This window comes from Trichoplusia ni, chromosome 1 (assembly GCF_003590095.1).
Source record: "Trichoplusia ni isolate ovarian cell line Hi5 chromosome 1, tn1, whole genome shotgun sequence".
NCBI classification, from domain to species: domain Eukaryota; kingdom Metazoa; phylum Arthropoda; class Insecta; order Lepidoptera; family Noctuidae; genus Trichoplusia; species Trichoplusia ni.
In genome coordinates, this window is record NC_039478.1 from 4,089,173 (window position 1) to 4,108,721 (window position 19,549).

At 35.2% G+C, this 19,549-nt stretch overlaps 1 protein-coding gene across 3 annotated transcripts in view; it reads left to right on the forward strand.

Moving 5' to 3' along the window:
- LOC113508782 (PHD finger protein rhinoceros) overlaps positions 1-19,549 on the forward strand; it is a 45,641-nt gene that overhangs the window by 4,359 nt on the left and 21,733 nt on the right. For all 3 annotated transcript variants that reach the window (XM_026891896.1, XM_026891887.1, XM_026891904.1), the window contains exons 3-4: positions 2,563-2,757; positions 3,061-3,277. In XM_026891896.1, coding sequence (XP_026747697.1) covers positions 2,563-2,757; positions 3,061-3,277 — 412 coding nt within the window. The remainder of the gene's footprint in view (positions 1-2,562; positions 2,758-3,060; positions 3,278-19,549) is intronic.

Here is a 19,549-nt window from a genome sequence, read left to right on the forward strand (position 1 = left end):
TAAATTGTTACCAGTTTCTAAGGGAATTATGTACTTCCAGGTATACCAATTTGTCCGTATTTCACCTGACTGTTCTGAAAGAAAAATAAACTATTTTTTAATGTTTCTTAAAGGTAATACCACTTTTTGATTGCTGATCTTCAAACATTTTGTATTGCTGATACAATTTAAGTCCATCTTTGACTTCCAGAAGCTTGCATGTTAATAATTTAAATGGCTATTGACAAAATATGCCTAAACAAGCTAAAGAAGTGTATTTCCTATATAAACAAGCCGTCGTAATACAAAGAACAATACATTTTTGTCCAAATATGCAATTTTGAAACATTTACATGAGAAAGCAATCATTGATTGTCCAAAGCCAATGAAAAAAAGAAAAACAGATTTCTTATGTTAATTACTTAGCTAATCTGGCGAATGTTCATGTTTTTCGATTGATTATGCACATAGAATCATTATAATAATAAAATAAGTATATTTATGAAATTGTGACACAAGATATAGTGTAAAAATCACCTCTAACTTTAAGAATTTGAAATTAATGTAAAAAAACAAAAGTGTTAAGCTTCCCGACTTGCTGTTCCCCTTCTGGGTTATAAATATCTTGGAAAGCTTAAGGTAATCATACAGACACCATTATATTTACAATCAATGAATGATTGTGAAGTGCAGCGGTGAATTATCAGCATTGATGTTACTGTGAAAGCTGAACCACAATCTTATACCATAAATATGTTAGATCCGTCACGGATTCAATCCTTTTGGTAAATCAAAGGATTATTATGAAATCATTGTACGACAGAATGTCAAAATTTGATATTACATTCTGTATCCAACTTAGAAGACATTGTACATATAAATTAACCTTTAATCATTTTAACGACTAAAGATTAACTAAGTAGTCTGGAATTTCTTACTGATTAACTATAATTAGACATATTAACATGGTTTTTTTACTATTACAAAAATTTTTGGTATTGGATTTAATAAGGAAGTTGATTTTGGATAGCAACGTTGTAACCTCATCTTGTGTGATCCTGATCTTTTAAAAACTTATGTCTTTTGTATGTCTATTGGCTATCGTATTTTACTGATTTACTAGAGAAATTTATACCAACATGATAATGAATAAATATCAATTTTCTCAAACTTAGCAATGAAGTACGGTAAACTAAGAATTTCTCACTTTCATTTGCAATAACCTAATAAACAAATGCATTTATTTTCTTTTGAAATACAAGGTGTTTATGAATAAAATTATTAATTAATTATTACTATAGATCAAATGTTAAAATGATTAAACATTTACAATTATAATTTAAGAGGTACACAAACCCTAATCTTTTAATTATTTGATTATCATCCGGTTGCAACTTAAAATAGGTATCATAAGATGTTAATATGTATGCTAGAAATCATAATATTTTCATGTTATAATGAGTTTTTAAAAGGCACACCCCTTTGATGCTAAATTTCTTTTCTATGCTTGCGAAATAATGTATTAATGCGATTTTATAGAACAATGTGTTCGCATATTTTGTAATATCGTAAATATACATGCATCTTACCTTAGCTCTGCGGAATAAGTGTACCAGCTTGCGATGAAACTGTAAATAAAATAAAATATCAATTTAAACAATGCAATTTGTGAAAGTTATCTGAATAACTGTGTTAAACCAAAATGTAATGGTACATGTAATTTTCTAAACATCTTATAGTAAAAAAATCAATAAATTATTTTATATTTATACACTTGTACATTGAAAATATTATACGTATTTGTAATACGCATTAAAAATCGTAGAAACTTCTTCTTTGCATATTATAAATCGAAGATAAATATTTTTAGTGAATTACTGACCCGCCTTTACAAAAGTACTAAGGACATCAAATTGAACTGAGCTTAATTTTATTGTAATCCATTTATTAAAATGTATGTATTACATAGTGTATTTGTTATGATAAGACGAGATGTAAGGGGCAAACATGGCACATTGTTCGTAGCATCGCAATCTCAAACATGGTAATCTTTTCTGTTTTGTAATACACAATACTAACTTAAGCCCGCCCTAATACTTCACATCTATTTATACGTCTTTGCATTAATATAAGCGAGTGTTCAATAATATGGAATCTAACATTTTAATAGCTGTAAAAGATAAAATTATGTCATTGAAAATTGTTTATAAAATATCATTTGGGGTTTAGTAGAAAAAAGTTTGAGCAGAGTGCGTAAAGCTGTGATACAAATTGCAAATGATTCCTTATAACAACATATTTCACACATCATATCATCTGTGGCCAGTTTAGTTAGTAAAAGCTGATTATGCAGAAATTTGTCTAAGGGTAAGGCAAGAGTAGAGGTAAGAGTCGAGATGTTATTACGCGGCAGAAAAGATTAGTATGTAAAAATCATTACATGTTTAAAATAATGTAAACACCAAAAATAGTAGCATACTAAATTGACTGTATTATCACCTGTTAAGTTGTCAACACGAGTGCAGGAGTGGTAGTCGCTACTATTGAATAGTATCTAATCGCGTGTGCTTCTGTGATTTTCAGAAAGGACCTTATCAGCGCCATGAAACTCCCGGACAATGAGCCACTGACGCCGTCTTCTTATTGGATAATCACTGACACATGGAAACAGGACTGGGAGAGAGGAGTGCAGGTGCCGGTCAACCCTGACTCTCTGCCCGCGCCGAAAGTCAAAATCATTGATAATCCACAACCACCGAACTTCCAGGAATTCAAATTGTAAGTTGAAGCTTCAACATTTCGATATTAAATGCCCCTTCCTTGGTTAAGCACTATTTTAGACACTGAAAAGTCGCTTGACTACTTTCTATTGTAAGACAACCCTAAAGAGGGAGAAATCTTGATCCAAAGACGGCAATATAAACACAATGCCAGTACTGTTCGGAAGGTCAACAAGAAATTGGGTATCAAATACATCTTAAAATGAATACAACTAACTGCAAGCTCACCTTTAGAACTCGAAAATCCCATGCACTGAACAACTTTTATTATCCTATTAATAAAAACCTTTTGAATTCACAGGTCCAAGGATAAATACATTCATCTAAGCCGCGACGTCCACTATCAACCGGAGAAACATATACTGAGTACAACCCCGGCGCGAGCAGAGGCCGCCTGCAGTTACGACTTGGACGCTACCGACACCGCGTGGCTCAAGTTACTGAACGCGGAGCGTGCCCGGGCCGGCGCCCCGCCAGTCACTGAGGACCAACTCGAAAAAGTCATCGAAGAACTAGAGGTACGTGTACATTTTGTATATGACACTTTTCAGGAATCAATCACTGCTCTCCAAAATTTGGTCACTGTGTGTAACCAAATGCACACGAATTTCGACCTTAAATATAGAGAGATACATATTTCGCAAACGGTTTGTCTTTGTTACGAATGTGCCGCCAGTAAGGTTTAAAATCGTATACTGTCTGACAGTTTAATGATAAGTAATGGGTTGTTTGGAAGTATTGGCAAGTTTAGAAATTATATTTGAGGAGTTAGTTCCTAATGGACTTTTGGTGTGACTTGACTGTGAGTAGTACCGATTCTATTTCCGGTAGTTGGATTTTTCCGCTACGAAAATCTACTTGGTTGAGAACATTATACCGGTCAAGCAAGTATTATTTTTACTTTGTTACAATTTAAAAAATATATTTAACCATTCGTAGATATTTATTTTGATTGTTAAAACGAATGCAATAATGTTTTTTATACTACTTTCGTCATTATCCCTTCGCGGACCACTACCGAACTGACCCCGACGTGTGACATTAATATCCTAAACATGAATTGATTAAATATGCTACATATTTATAACTCAGGTGATATTCATGCTTTAATTTTACGTACATTTTCAGTTCGTTTGCGATATTTTGTATGCGTGTATCCGGTACGGTTTTCGTGATAGCATCAGAAAAACACTGAACAAAGGTGACGGGGCAGAGATCACTTCAGCGCATAAATAACGGGAGGTTTCATTGTTTGCTTCGAACACGCGGAAAATAACAAGTTTGTAGTTATATTTTAGGGATTCTTTAATATTCGTTATACTCTGCCGATCTTGCGAGATGCCCTAACGTGATAGCATAGCAGAAAATAATATATAGCACAATAGAAACATACCGACTTTGTTGCCTGGTATTTGTAGGATGATCTTCCGGTTCATTGTAATTAAAATATTATTTGTTAAGCTGGTTCTCAAGTGTTATCGACTGGCATCAAGTTATGATTTTGCAAAACTGCTTTATTAATAGGCAAATGTAAGCAGGCATCTGTATTCTAGAAAACATGCAGTGTTATGGATTTGTTGGATTATTGCGTCATAATATTTGCATGGTCACACCCGCTCCAAACAGGATTCGTTAAAGCTTTTAAATTCCGCATCTAGTTATTAAAGCAAATTTTGTTAATACTTCTTTTGTGCCCTTTTGATGCATTTACATTTGCAGAAATGAGCCGACCGTTACTTGTTGATCTCAAGTTGTTCAAACATTTCGGATTGCACGGGTTTTTATTGTTATTCCATCCCATTTAGATCTTGTAATTTTGCAGAACTGGTTTGTCTTCTCAACTGCCGTTTCAATGAACTCTTGGTGTTCCATATAAGCTCTCACTCGGGTTCTTCACAATAGAATTGTTCCCCGAGACACTACTTGAAATGGAACGAGCATAAACCCAGAAAATTTAGTGTTTACAAATTTTAATTGTTGATATTGCATATATAATAACAGCTGCATCAATTAAACCGCACGTGTGGACTCTTAATAAGGGGTAAATTTGTATCTGTATGAAATTACAAACGAACTAAGCTGCTTCGTTCAGGTCCCCTTTGTAAATTGCACCGGGAATGTTATACCAGGACATAAAAGGAACCCTAGCTAAAGCCTATTATCGATGTCCGTCTGCCGACAAATTAATGCAACTCAAACTTGCGTTATTAAAATTTGAGTATATGAATGAATAGTGATTTTATCTGATGCAATTAGGGCAGAATATCGCATGGCCGGCACACCGGAGGGGAGAGTTTATTGAATCTCCCAGATAAATGCATACAATACGCTTGTAGCCCTTAATGAATATTGTGGATCAAAAGTAGTCGCCATAGTGTGCATCTTGGTTTCAATTTCAATTTGAAATGGAATCCGACGTGTTGATAGGGAATTTTTAATTATATTAGACTACTATCACAACAAACTTAGTCGGACGCCGGCTAGTAGAGAGCGTCATGCAATGGATTGTATTTCCGAACATCTTCAATGCTGCGTTCTTGCTTATACAATGATAAGCTACGCGTAGCAATTTCGCCTCGCGTAATAATTGCCGTATGCTTATACGTTGCCTACAGTAAGCCTGTTTACAATCGTCACCTAACTATATACTTCGTATAAACTCACTCTTAACGTGTAAAACAAATCATCTAGTGCGGAGGAACAGATGTTTATTTCCTTTTTTTTGCGACTCTATCCTAAGTCACTATTACCTTATAAAACATAACGAAAATATACGTTTCATATTCCATATAGAATACTAAGGTTTTTTTTAAAGTATTATTCCGAATGTGTTACTATTACTAGCTTTTATTTCTTTTCACCTGTCCCTTTGTATATGATAAAATCATGAGAGTTTTATAAGGTCAACTTCCTTATTTCCCGAGATTTTGCATGCTAATGTCGTTACAAACATACGGTGACATAAAACTGATCTGATGCTGAAGCTAAAAAACGGCCGAAAAGAATAGCTTTCCAATAAAACGACACAATCCCGTCGAATATGCTTCGTTTCTGCAACAAGTAATTAATAGCTTTGGGTATCAGACCTTTCTGACCAAAATCCTGATAAAACGAGCCCTGTAACTAAGGCACTGTCAATCCGTCTGTACCAAAGTGTATCTCAAAAATCGTGATAGTTTAAATAATTTAAGTATTAACCGATGTTGTATTTCTCCGGCCGCTAAAAGGGAACAACTAAAAAACCTTAAATTTGAATACAAATATGATTACTAGCGGTTATTATAAATAGTGGAACTCTTTTACAAGTATGATTCGCATATGGCTGGATTTTTTAGGTAAATATTTCTTGCAGCAATCAGACTCAATCATAGATGTTCTTATTTAATGTTACCTAATTTTATCAACACGGTAACATAGGCGTGTATGTCGCAGGCGTCTTTTGCGCGTCGAGAATTCACCGTTAGGGAAATAAAATATTGAAGGCAGAAATATGTAATATGTTGTATCTTAAAGCGCATCTAGTTGCAAGGATTTTAATTCTAGACATAAACATGCTTAGGTAGGTTCTAAGTTTACATTAAATCTATTTTTCTACACACAGTTGCGCCTCACGCACCCGCTCCTCCAAAAATCTCAAATGCCCTAACATATTTCAACAACCTGGTTACGTAATCCTGCAAAACTCATCGAATGTTGAAAAGTGGTTCTAATTTAGATTGCTAAAATTGACCAAAACGTGAATAGAAAGTTAAATAATAGCTGACCTATTTCAGAGACTGTATTTTACCTAAATATGAAATGGTACACTCATTACAGTTTTGATTAAATTTTAATTATTCTACATGACGTAGGTACGTGTACGTGCATACCGACTGCACACATTAATAGTTTTCCGAAATGGTCGCTAAGTCTCCTTTTGAGTTCGCTACTCATTGGTGAATGTATGGAAAATTTAATAACACAAATTTTATGTCTGTCAGGATTAAGTTTCCAATTTTAAATATGTTCGGATTTCGTTTCTGCAATGTAATGTAGTTCAATTTCCATTCTGTAGTGCTGGTTACAAAGGAAGAGACCCTATTAGTGTTTTGCTTTGTGGTATGTCACAAATAAATGGACACGGACGCGCGTCATGTGCTGTGTGGACGCAAAGGAACCCAACGCACTGTGACCTAACCTCCGCAAAGCTGCTTAAAGTATTCAGAACTGCACTATTATTACCTCTGCCTATCTTTGTCGTAACTTCGTTAGACAATATGCCGTCGAGAATTTAGTTTCCAGAAATATTTTAAAATATTCCTAAGCAATAAAAAAATGAGAATAAAGCTGGAAACTTAAGGCTTCGTATTCAGAGGCGGCGCCCGTGTTTTAAACTTAGCTTTTCAAGAAAATATATTTTTGTCGCTTCTGTTGCAACCTCGGGGCATGGAACAATTCTAACAGTATTCGTTCGAACAGTATCAACCCTACAGCCCTACTGTAGTCTGCCCGCACTGACATAAAATGTAAAATGTGGATTTTTTGTAGATTGTTCCATTATTTCCTCTGATTCGATCCATAGTTATAGCAACCTTTGGCTTTGATAACATTGCATTTATACTGTTTAAAGCTGTTCGTTTTTTCATTAGTGTATATCAACTGATTTTACATTTAAACCCCCCCATAATTACGCTGCAGGCTTGCAGTAGACCGCAGTCTATTTGTTCTAACTTAAACAGTCAGCCAATCTGCGGGTGCAATATATTTAGTAACAAATACTCGACTTTCGTTATATATTACTTTACTTTCAAAATATTATTTGGTCATAACTACAAATCACAATTAAATCTATGATCTAGAAAAAAAAATATTAATATGTAAATGCAAAGAGTTAATAATAATACATTGATTGATTTATTTATTCACTATTCATTGTATCACTTTTACATTAATTCGATAGATTTTTACAGCTAGATATCTATGCTTGCATTGATGGTAGGCGTAAATCAATAAGGTTGTCAGTCTTGCGTCTATTTTAGAGGCCGATTTCATGTACCTCAGACGCTCTACCTACGGCTACTGAGTTGTTTTGATTTCTAAGGTTAACGAACCCATAAATTGAAAGTGAAGACAATAGAATAATAAAATAACAAAATCCTTACAAAAAGGTTCGTTAAGTGGTGTTTAGATGAAAAAAAAATGTTACCAAGCCCCGACAAAGCTAGCTTTCTTAACCCAGTCGACTTGTTACTAAATAAACAACTTTTGATGTAATTTGTGTGGCTTACTTATGGATTTTAGAGCTACAAGCCTTTGCGGGAGCTCATAACATGCTACTAAAGTTACATTACACAAACACTCATTGCAAACATACATTCATACAGATTGAGATAACTCAGCCCCGTGCTCCATGCAAAATGTTTTTGATTAAATCTTAATGTATTCCCGAGGTTGGAAGTGCAACATTGTAGTGTTCCCATTCACGTATTTTTAGATGTTTCATTGATTTGCCGCAGGAATGCTTGATCAAAAATTTTCAGAACAGGGAACAAAGTTTTTTCTTGGCATTTTATTTTGATATGCGAAACTAAGGCCAAACGAATTCGTTCAATTTTGTGAATACTTTTAATTATTTATTTGTACAATGGTTTTTAATCCTTATATCGTGAGGGGTTTCAAAAAAATTCAAATTACACATTCACGAAGACACCCAAGCTCAGAGCAAACACTTTGTGACTTTTTGAACCGGCGACATTTCGCGCACAGTGGGTTCTGCGTGTGCGGTGACCTACACCGATCGGCCCTTTGTACTGTCAGCAATCATTTGATATCAAAATGAAGTAATCCATCGCCTTGGGGACTATTTATTTTGTCTACTATTAGAACTTACTGCTTTATTGATTAGCGTTTCAAAACTACTTTTGATGCTAAACTTGCTCCTCGATTATATCATAGCGTGGTATCAAGCTTTTCTACAACCCATATATTTATTTACATTTTTTGACTTTTTGGACAATGGTTTATTTCTTAAAATGGTATTTAAAATTATTGTATATTCATGATTCAAAGCTACTACTTCCTTACTTAAACATTTATGTTACATACAAACTTACCCATAGACTTTATACCGTCTGAATTGTAAAAACAAAGCTCGTTATAAGTCTAGGTGACTTGATTCACGTGACGTTTATAAGAACCGTAAAAATTGAATTCTTAGTGTGGGAATAAATTTTATTTTTATTCTTATTTAATTTTATTTTATTCTTATTTTCGGTAACTCTAAATTAGCATTACTATGGATTCAGTTTAGAACTTTGCGAAGCAAATCTTAAAATAAGGTATTGTGAAGGTTTTTTAATATATACGTGTGTTTTTCCTTAAAATTCTAGCTAAAATATTTTGATGACTAAATGTTGTCTATACTTTAAGCAACAAAATATTTTCCTATTTAACTCAAGGCTTCTTTCGATAGGCATTTTACCACCTGGTACGCGAACATGTGACACGGTTAAGAAAACTACGATTTTGTGGATATCAGTACAATACCGTATTCATTATAATTAATAAGTTGGAAATGTTTTTAAAGACTAGAGATCAGGAATAATCACCCACTTCTTTATACTAAAACTTGTCGATATCCAGGGTTTACATACATTATAAACCTCGAATTGTGTGATATATTAAATATATTGTATTTTTTCATTTTTTATTATCTTTGCCTATCGTGCGAAATCTATTTAGATGCGTTCGGGTCGACAAAGATGTCAATTTTACGGTAGATACACAAAAATGGTTACTAAGAATATAGATAGACTTTATTATTAAAGTCTACTAAAACTGTCGATCAGAGCATAAAGCCTTGACAGATTGTAAAGTATTACGAATTAACTTACAAAAAATTAATAGTAATCAAAATAATGCAGTCGTACTTCATAATTTACGATGAATTTCTGCCCATTAACATACACAAAGTTGTTGTACAGCTACCTGGTTTTCTCAGTTGACCTCGCACTTACCATCATTCGATATGACAGATTAAATTGCCTACGAAACCTATTAAATTTCGCTAATTGTAGTTGATTGGGCATGTTCGCCATTGAGAGTTGGCAATGCGCGCCTCTTAATTTTGTGTACGCTCCACACACTCGTCAGATCCATAAGCCCTGCACTTAATTAGTTCGGTACCCTTCCATTTTCGAATAAAAAATATTTGACGTCCACCAGACTCCCGGGGTGGACCTGCCCTCCCCTCCGCCTCCCGCGGGCCGCTTGTGCAACCTTGTGAAATAATTCTACCTCCACTATTTCTGCAATGAACGATGTTGCAATTTATAAATACGAATACGTCACACACACGGTTGCACATCATTATCTGATATTGGAAACTATGCTTCATATATATTGAAACGCTTCTGTTAATTCCGCGTATCTTGACACAAAGGATATCAACGCTAATGCTTGGCATTGTCTTAATATTGGCTCTACATAGATTTACGTCATCCTAAAAGCTGATTAAATTTCCTAAACATCACTTATATTGCATAACTTAATTAGACTATCATGCATCATAACTCAGCAAATTTAAAAAATTCTCCTTCTCGATTGCACAAAAAGATGAAGAGATGCATGCCAGCGAGGCTAACCACCCGTGAGACACAGTACGTTCGCAGGTGACAGTAACACAAAGAGGAACTCAACTTGCATCAAATCAAGTTAAAAGAGAAACGCCTTTACAAGGACCCTTGCTTTGTTAAACGAACCAATATGCTAGTTGAGGGTTGTTCCGTTCACATTTCATATCCAGGAACTATAATTAGGTCCCGAACACGCACTAAGACTCGATTACCCGTTTGACTAGCGCGGCGTTCCCTCTCACTTAATTGAATTGAGCTTTAGTTGCGCCCGGTTCTATTTATTTGAGCGGTGTTGTAGCCTTACTGCATAATGTAATGATCGAAGTGAATTAATACGCACATATCACATTTTAAAATTTGTTAAAATATGTTTTAATGAATATTGAAATATGATTTTAATACATATTGGAAACAGCGAATATTGCTTCCACGAATAATAAATTAAAGGTATTCGGTGTAACCCTTAGCGAGAACTAAAATTACGCAGTTACCTCGAACTCTCTTTCAAATCATTATCTGTTGCCAACCCAGTTTTTTTGCCCATAGTAAAATTGTTATTACAAATACAAAATAAACATATTTGAAATACTTCAAATTATTGATAAGTAGGATTTAGTTCTTCCGAGAAAAATAATATTAATGAGCAGACTCTAATTTCTAAATTTTTGAAGTGGACACGAATATAAAACTAATACCTCTCGTCAAGTCTAGCGTTGTGAGAAATGATTTTGTTTAAATGAATAAAAAATAATTCGTCAACGGTATTGATAATTGATGGATCACCCTTTTAGATGCATGATGGATTCGTTTACGTTGCATTCATTATTGAGTATTTCAGAGAATTGCAAACGATGCGAATATCAAGGTTATATCTTTAGCGCGTGCATCACTGGCTCTCACACTTGTCGTTTTCAATATTTTAATGTATAAATTATTTTCTCATTCTAACTACAATAAACAAACGAATGTAAAAATAATGTCACGTGACCTATTATTTTACTGTATTTCCCTTAAAGCCGCCTGAAAAATATATTTTAATAATGCACATTTTATTCTTTATGAACGACTATCGCTCTTAATATTGGCAAAGAGCAGGCAATATAACGTCGGAGAAAATTATCGCAGAAAACGGTCTGTAGTGACCATCGGGAAGCAAAAAGGTGTGTAATTAAACGTGGCGTATATAATAGAAAAACAAGTGCGACAACACTCTGGGGTGTTGTGACAATGCTGCGCTTGTTAAGTGACTGTCGTCAACTTCATAGGCAGAGGGTCCTTGGGTGACGTAGCCTTTGATCGTGGGGCAGCCGCAACTGTTCAAAAACAGTTACACGCCGGCCTGGACTAACAAGCCGGGGGTTAGTTCTAAAGACCGAGCGACAGAAAAGTTTATCATCGCGTGTCGAAAGCTGTGATTGGTTGTTACCGCTTCTAGTCCACTATCAGTTTCACTAAACAGCCTATTAAAATGAGTGGATTAGAAACTAAAAAATAAAATAAAACAATAATTGTTTTTAATCCTCCTTATACCTCGAGAGTGTCTGAACATACAGGTGACCTTGTAAATGTTAAGAAAATTATTTATTTTATATTTATGTTTCCGATTATTAGTACCTACTTAGCACTGTCTCGGTACCTGCCGTCGTCTTAAGATCCTTCCTACACTTTCGGAGAATATAATAATGTTTTCTTTTTAATTCTTTTCCAAGGACCTTTTTTGTCCTTTTATTAGAAATATTTTCATCGAGGTATTTATCTAAAATGTCGGCGCCTTACTCTTTTAAAATATATTTGAAAAATAATTACTAGATTTTTATCTTCACCAGTTGCCAATTAACACAGGTTAGTACTTACATCGTCAACGGTTACTTTTTTAAAACTGATTTCCTTTGAATTATTAGAGATACATTTTCAAGCTGACCCGTCTACAATAAAACTACATCCTGCTCTTACTTAAACAAATAATAATTAATGAAAATTAACGGATGTCCGTTTGTGTCTTACTTGTCGTTCAAACAATAATTGTAATGTTATTTCTGAGCACCTACGTGCACTTCCTAGTGAAACTTTTGCTATTAGTATATGCATAAAGCACGTTCGAAAGTCCCAGCCTAAGTAATTAGTTCGAGGGGGAACCCTAGTGCGCGAGTGGAATTCACTTAATTAAAAACAGGGTGCGGACATCAAAAACTGTCACCCCCGTGTCCTATGGCAATTGACTGCTCTCAGATACAAAGAAATCATATTATCACGATCGCGGCCCAACTTCCACGTTGCACGTATGTGCCGCTCAGCTTCATTATAGTCACGTCACTCTACCGCCTACCTGTCCGTCCATCGAGGTACAACTCTCTGCGTGTTAGGGTGCACTCTTAGCTGGCAAGTCCATATTTTATTCACAAACCTCAATTACTATCACTCACGTAAATATCAACTCCATGAGCACTTAATTCCAAATTCAATTAATGTACTTATTGCTCCACGTAGCGGTCGGACAATCCTTCAGCCGCGGTCGTTTGGCGAGCAATGCTTTTTGTCCCGATCCTATGCAGTTCAAAGTTTCCATGTCAAGGCAAGAAAGGTTATAAAGAAACATTTGATGATCAATAAATATGAATAATACACTACCAGAGGCCGGCGATTAATTATAGATTAGGTAAACTGCACCTAAAGAAAGTCGATCGATAGTCGTCGCCGCGAATCACGCAACCTTTATAAGATGCTGCACTTCTTTTGTTTATATTTATGTGTAAGAGCCTAGACATATTTACTTAGCCAACCCCCAAAAATATTGGTGTCTTCTTAAAAAACTATAAGCGTCCTAAAGTCGTTATACACTTTCTTACCAAGCGATCCGCACTTGAAAGAACTTCGCATATATGTATTTGGGACTGTATTTCCCAAGCATAAGCAGACGACAATTCTTTAATTTCGTTTCGTCATTTGGTACAATACGAATGGCTGGAATTCAGCTTGAAATAAAATGCGTTTGCTTACGAATTGTGACAGTGCATACTTTCGTAAAACTTAAAATAACGTTTTTTCACACACATGTATTTGTTAGAACATGTTATTGTTATATTTCAAGTCCTGGTCGAACCGTTATATATATATATGGATGTACCATTCTAGCAATGTTGCCATAAATAACTAAGACTTCATGTTCCCGATCACATATTGATTTTTTAATTTGAAAACTTCACTATGTCATTCGCGCAGGAAGAATGCCGTTATAGATATATGGAGTAGAATTTTATAACTGAATATTGAATGTAATGCAATACGTGTCATACGAGTGCGTTACTTAGGAATTTTGTGATATTGGGATCAATCCACCATGCTAAGGATACTAAAAAAGGTTTTCAGAATGCAACTAAGTGAGTAAGTTCTGGTTAGATAAAGGGGTTTCTCAAACATTAAAGTCACTTGCACAAAGACACCTAGACTCAGGACGAGCATATTCGTGTATCACACAAATGCTTGTCCTATATGGAAATCGAGCCCGCGACACGTCGCGCATAGTTGTATGGCGTGATAATCTCAACCACTCGCACTATTCGTGCATACTTTTATGGGAAAATGGTGATTGTTACATTATTTTTCTAGTAAAACTAGTCGTAGTTTTAATTCGCTATTTCATTTAATAATTATAAAAAAAGAAGCTCGTTCTCAAATAAATGCCTTGAAAATCAGTAAGCCACAGAGACAATTGACCTCAACTACTAGAAGTCTAATGCTATGTTTAGTTAGTGTTCAGACTGTCTGCATTTACATAGAGAATATTCTTTCTCGTTAAAAAAATCCTAAACCTGGAGACCCGCTTTCTGGCTTACTATTAAAATACAGGATGCGTTTAATTCAAACTTGCTTCCGCCCGCATAAATACTGGTTATCATACAAACCTTTTATTCTGTGATGGAGTAATAACTATTATATGTATACAAAAAATATCGTATACAAACATCAAACAGAATTCAATCAAGTAATTAATAATATTCACTATCCAATTTATTCAGAAACAAAAAGCTTCGTATCGTATAGAGAAACAAGATAATCCATTGTCCAAAAATAATACGTAAAATGAAATGGATTTCGATAAAACATTGTTATCAATGTAAAATATTCCTTTGTATTGATTACTGAGCGAACTAGTCTGATACTGGGACGTTGCTCTAGAGTGTACTGGTAGTAAATACCATGTCAAGGAACAACTGATATTTTTAATTAATTCCAATATTCACAAAGACTGTGTCTATACTTTTTGTATTGATACCTTTGCAAGTCCCGTTTCATCAATTTCTGTTACTCATAGTTCATAGGACGAAAGCCGAATGTTTTTTTTTTGTTTTTACGTGCAATTCCCAGTTCCTTTTTGACGAAATTTTTGTATGTATTAGAATTTTTTGCAAAAATAAATGACGAGGAACAAAACTGCGGAAAAAAGTACTGGCTCTATAAGCTTTTTTCTGAGATTTGTTATAATCTTCTTATCGAGTCGATGGTACTTCATTTCATAATAAAATAATTACGTTATTTTGACGGCTTGACCTACCTATATCTTGAATCGTTTGTCTTGTAGTAGAGGCTACAGTTTTATAATTGTTGCTTGGTACAAGGTAATCCCTAAAAAAAAGATTTCACTGATATTGTTAGCCTTAACAACAAGCAAGGAATTTTTTATCGTTGGGTTTAAATATCTTTGTCATTTATCGATACAATGAGCATCAATTCCGAGAACATTGGCTAAGCTTTTACATCGATCCTTTTAATAACGGAGAAAATAAGTAAATAATATCTAGCAGGATCTACTAAAGCTAATTAAATATTTTAAACCAACAAGATGCTATAGTAAAAGCTTTAGCAATAGGAAAGCATACGAAGGAGGGAAATATACAAGAATTTTTCACTTCTAGGAATTGCTTACAGCAAAATAAACAAACAAAGTATAATTTAAATCATATCCCTGGAATAGAAGCGAGATGGGAACGAGTTACTATAATATTATTTACGTAACCATAAGTGAGGTTAATGCTTTGATAACATATGGGATCGATTACACACCGAGATTGAAGGATTTAATGTGATTACAGACTTCGGGATGAGTACTATTATGCAAGTAACTGATTTGCATGTTGTTCCCTGACGAGAACTCGGTGACCTTGGTTATCGGCCCCCTGATGTTCAAACAGGGGGAGAACCACCTTTGATCGAACGCGACCACGTGCTTTACAAATGTTTATAGATAGAGACATTTATTTCGTCCATTCATCGTTTGTGTCTGACCGAATTTGTGTTTTTGGATATTTGAACTGGTACTTCGATCTTGTGCCCTCAAAATAGACAGCTTGAAGCTTTGAGTTCTTTGTCTTCTATGTAGACATAACATCAAAAACTACTACCGTCAATCGTAACATGACGGCAGGGGTAGCCGAAGGGACATCAAGCCAAACCAAAAGCGCGCGACGGGTCGCGAATTGAGTCCCCGCGAAGATCAAGAATTTGTGTGATTCACGAATTCTTTTCGACAAAAAGATTAAATTATTTATTTAGATCGGAAGTTTTTTTAATAACAAAAATATAGTTGGAATGGCGACATACACTGTGGCTGAGGCTATGGGTCGCTCACGCGATTTCACACTCCGCGCCGTAAAAGTTCTTCAGTTCATGGCACGTGTGGCACTCGCCTTCGCTTTTTTTTATTGAAAATTTAAAAGCTCAAGCAGTTCGTGTATGGTTGCTCTTGCAAACAAGTGTGCGAAAGGTTAGCGCCAGGTAAAAATAAAAGTAAGATTATATGGTATTGTATCTTTTGTTGGTTATTCATTCATTAAGGAATCGAGTATAATGGCGCATGTCATATGACTGAGTAGCGCGCTCGTGTATTGTTAGACACTAGCGTGGGCCGCTGGAACTCACCTTACTCCATCCACTGTTAATATTTAGTTACATCGGTAACAAAGTAGCCTTTTATATTTTATTCTTTTATATTCCCATCAAAATAACGTACAAGCCTGTCGATGTTAGTGAAAGGATTGCATTAAGGAATATCTTCGAAGAATTCTAGTGACGTCTTAACAGAAAGTTCAAACGGAAAGGTACTGCTATATATAAGTAACAATACCCCTCGATACCTGGAAGTCGTATAAATATGCATTTCCTAGCGAGTTGGCCCGGCTTCGCACGAGTAACACGGCTTTATACTTGTGTCATATTGTCACATCAGCTTGTTGCTTTGTGCAAGCGTTGGTTCGGGACCACTTTAATGTATTCCTGTATTTTGTAACTGAATTTGTGGTGACGACGAGGTCGTTTATTTTAATATTATTGTAAAATAGAGTAAATGACTAACTACTCTTTAAGGTAAACGTATGGTGGATAGTATTATAACGAGCTTTCCGAATTCAGTTCTCTATCAAAAAACTGTTAAGCGTCTGATAGACGAAATTGAGTTATGTCAGTTGGTATATTTGACATGTGGCCGGGCTCGAACCACTCACTTTTTCAAAGCTTTATATGCGAGCGCAAATATGGTATCACAGTAACGGTGAACCTCAGGACTGTTTAAAAAAACCGATTGACGAAAAAAAAGTAACTCCAATATGCGCAGACTGGATGAGGTTCCACCGGCGTTTGCTTGCAGTCACTATCATTGCTCAGCTAAATAACCTAGAACAACTATGTATATGTACATCAAAAATGAAATATCATTTATTAAGGATACTAAACTCATTCCAGTCGTTCTATTGATTTCTAAGTAATTAGCTCGAAAAGGTTCTCTATCATATTACGAAACATGCTGTAAACATTAAGTGCTTTTAAAAAGTTTCTATTTCAGTCATGCCTTTATAAAATGTAGCATACCGATAAAATACTAGACTAGGTTTTTAATTTATTTAGTGTAGAACGCATTACATTGATGTTTTTCCACAAATAGCGTCGTAGTATGTTTATCGAACCCAAGCGATATTATACTAATACCTTTCCTAACGATGTTTATACAAACATTATAAATTTTCCACGGGATAGAAATGCAATAAGGCGATGTCAGATTTCAATCGAGAGCCATATTGGATGAGAGTGAGTAATTCAAAACAGGGAACAGGTTATCTCGCAAGGCTGATATATAATCGTCCTTGCACTTTCTAATAATTGCAATAAAGCTTCTTTGTGACACTCAACCTAGTTGATGTTCTAGGTAAACGCTGTGATTTCAATGAAATGGGAGCAGAGCTTATGCAGTTACGCGGATGTCCTTCAGTTGATGGCATTATAAACTACGTAATATGTTACATGCGTAACTTGCCCTTTGAAAAGCAGCTGTCGCTTAGAAAAGTATCTTGGTACTAGAGAAGATGTTGTTTTTATTCAAGAATCTTGGTCCAGTAGTTCTTATCTGTTTTGTTGTACCATCAAAGGGGATATAAGTAAGAGTAATCCTCCTTGCTGCGTCCGTGGAAGCGATTTATGTATTTTTAATATAAGAGCAATATCACAGTGTTTTTCCATTCTATGGACTATTTTTTAAATCCGATCTTGTACACTTATCGTTTTCCTTGGTTGTTTATGAAACTATGTTAGGCTTAAAGATGTATCAAAAACTTAACAAATTATATAAAAGAAATTACAAGTCTTCATGTATAGAAATGTACTAAGAATGGTGGGACGCGTCAGTACATTGTGTTAATTTAAAGGTAATATATCTATCTAACTCACAGTTTTAAGATCGTGACAAGTCATTAAGAATCCATCTCTGCAATTTAATATCGGATACTCGTTAAAGGCTGCAAATGTTATACTCAGAGTTTCACGAACCTTACATACCATACCGTTTCAACAAGGAAACTTGTTGCGGCAATCCTTCATGTATTTGTAACTCCTGCAGTTAAACCAAATCTTACTCTCGCTCACAAGTTACATGCTTATAAATCCTACAAAGCTAAGCCAGCGGAAGAACTAAAATAATATCTCGAGTTTCCATGTAATACTAATTAAACTATCGATATCTCTAACCACAGATACCTCACTAGCTCAGATGCTTCAATAGAAACTGGATTCAAAATGTATTAATATAGAGTTCAATTCAGTAGCTCATTAAATCAAATCTTATTACGTAGATTGATATTAGCTTCGTTAATAAGTGTAGGTCGGTCCGAGAGGGTTTCATCTAAGAGCGTCCGCAGACTAAAGACTTTAAGTTGGCCGATAGTTGAATCGGGTTGAGTTGCTAGAGCTCACACAGCGTCTACTAAGTATTCGGGTCGGTAGCGGGAGCTTGTAATAGGTAACCATCAACAGTTGGCCGACTTCTCTGTATCACGTATATATGTATTCTAAATACCTATATTTAATTCTTACGAGAAAAGAATTTTTTTTTTTCAAAGTAGGTCGTGACTACCTTGTATCTACGTCATAAGCAAATGCAACTTTAGGCCGACTAGCAATCGAGGAGCTTGCGGTCGTTGAAAAACGTTATACCGAACTAGCTATCACAGCATCGGCCGATACTTGGCCGATAGCTAAGCTTGAATGTAATGTGCTTCGCGCCATACTGATTAAAAGTCCGACCAAACTAAAGGCTGACTTAAAGTCTGCAGCCTGCAGGGACGCCACTGTGATAATGTCGCTATATTTTTCATTCGATCGCGTTGCAATTCATTTCGCCATTACTGCAGAGTTATGTTTTTCATAATGATTTGTTTTATACCTGTTGAAGATATTTATTATTGTATACAACTTCTTACAGGAGATGTATACATAGTTGGTTGATATTAACATCACGAATGTCTTCATCGGTTTAAACATGATCTTTAGCACCTTGTGTAGCTCTATCACACAACCGCTCACCGCTTTGTATCAACGTTATCGAATGTTCGGTGTAGCTGCGTAGTTACGTCGAATCAGTCGTAGCGCTACGAATCTAAGATCGCCAAACTTGTATTGAGTCTTCTAACCGTAGCTCGGCTTAGCGGATGCAAGTCGCACTTGTAACTTGATCCGTCACAATAGTTTCACCTGTTTCAACTATTCCTTCCTCTACTTGTTGCATTAGTTCTGTTGTTTGTCGGACAACATGCAATATTCCTGGTTTATAACTGTGAAGATTATTTATTAATATAAAAACTATTTGGTGTGCAGACCAGTTTTAAACGTTACCTTTATACAACACATGTTGCCTTT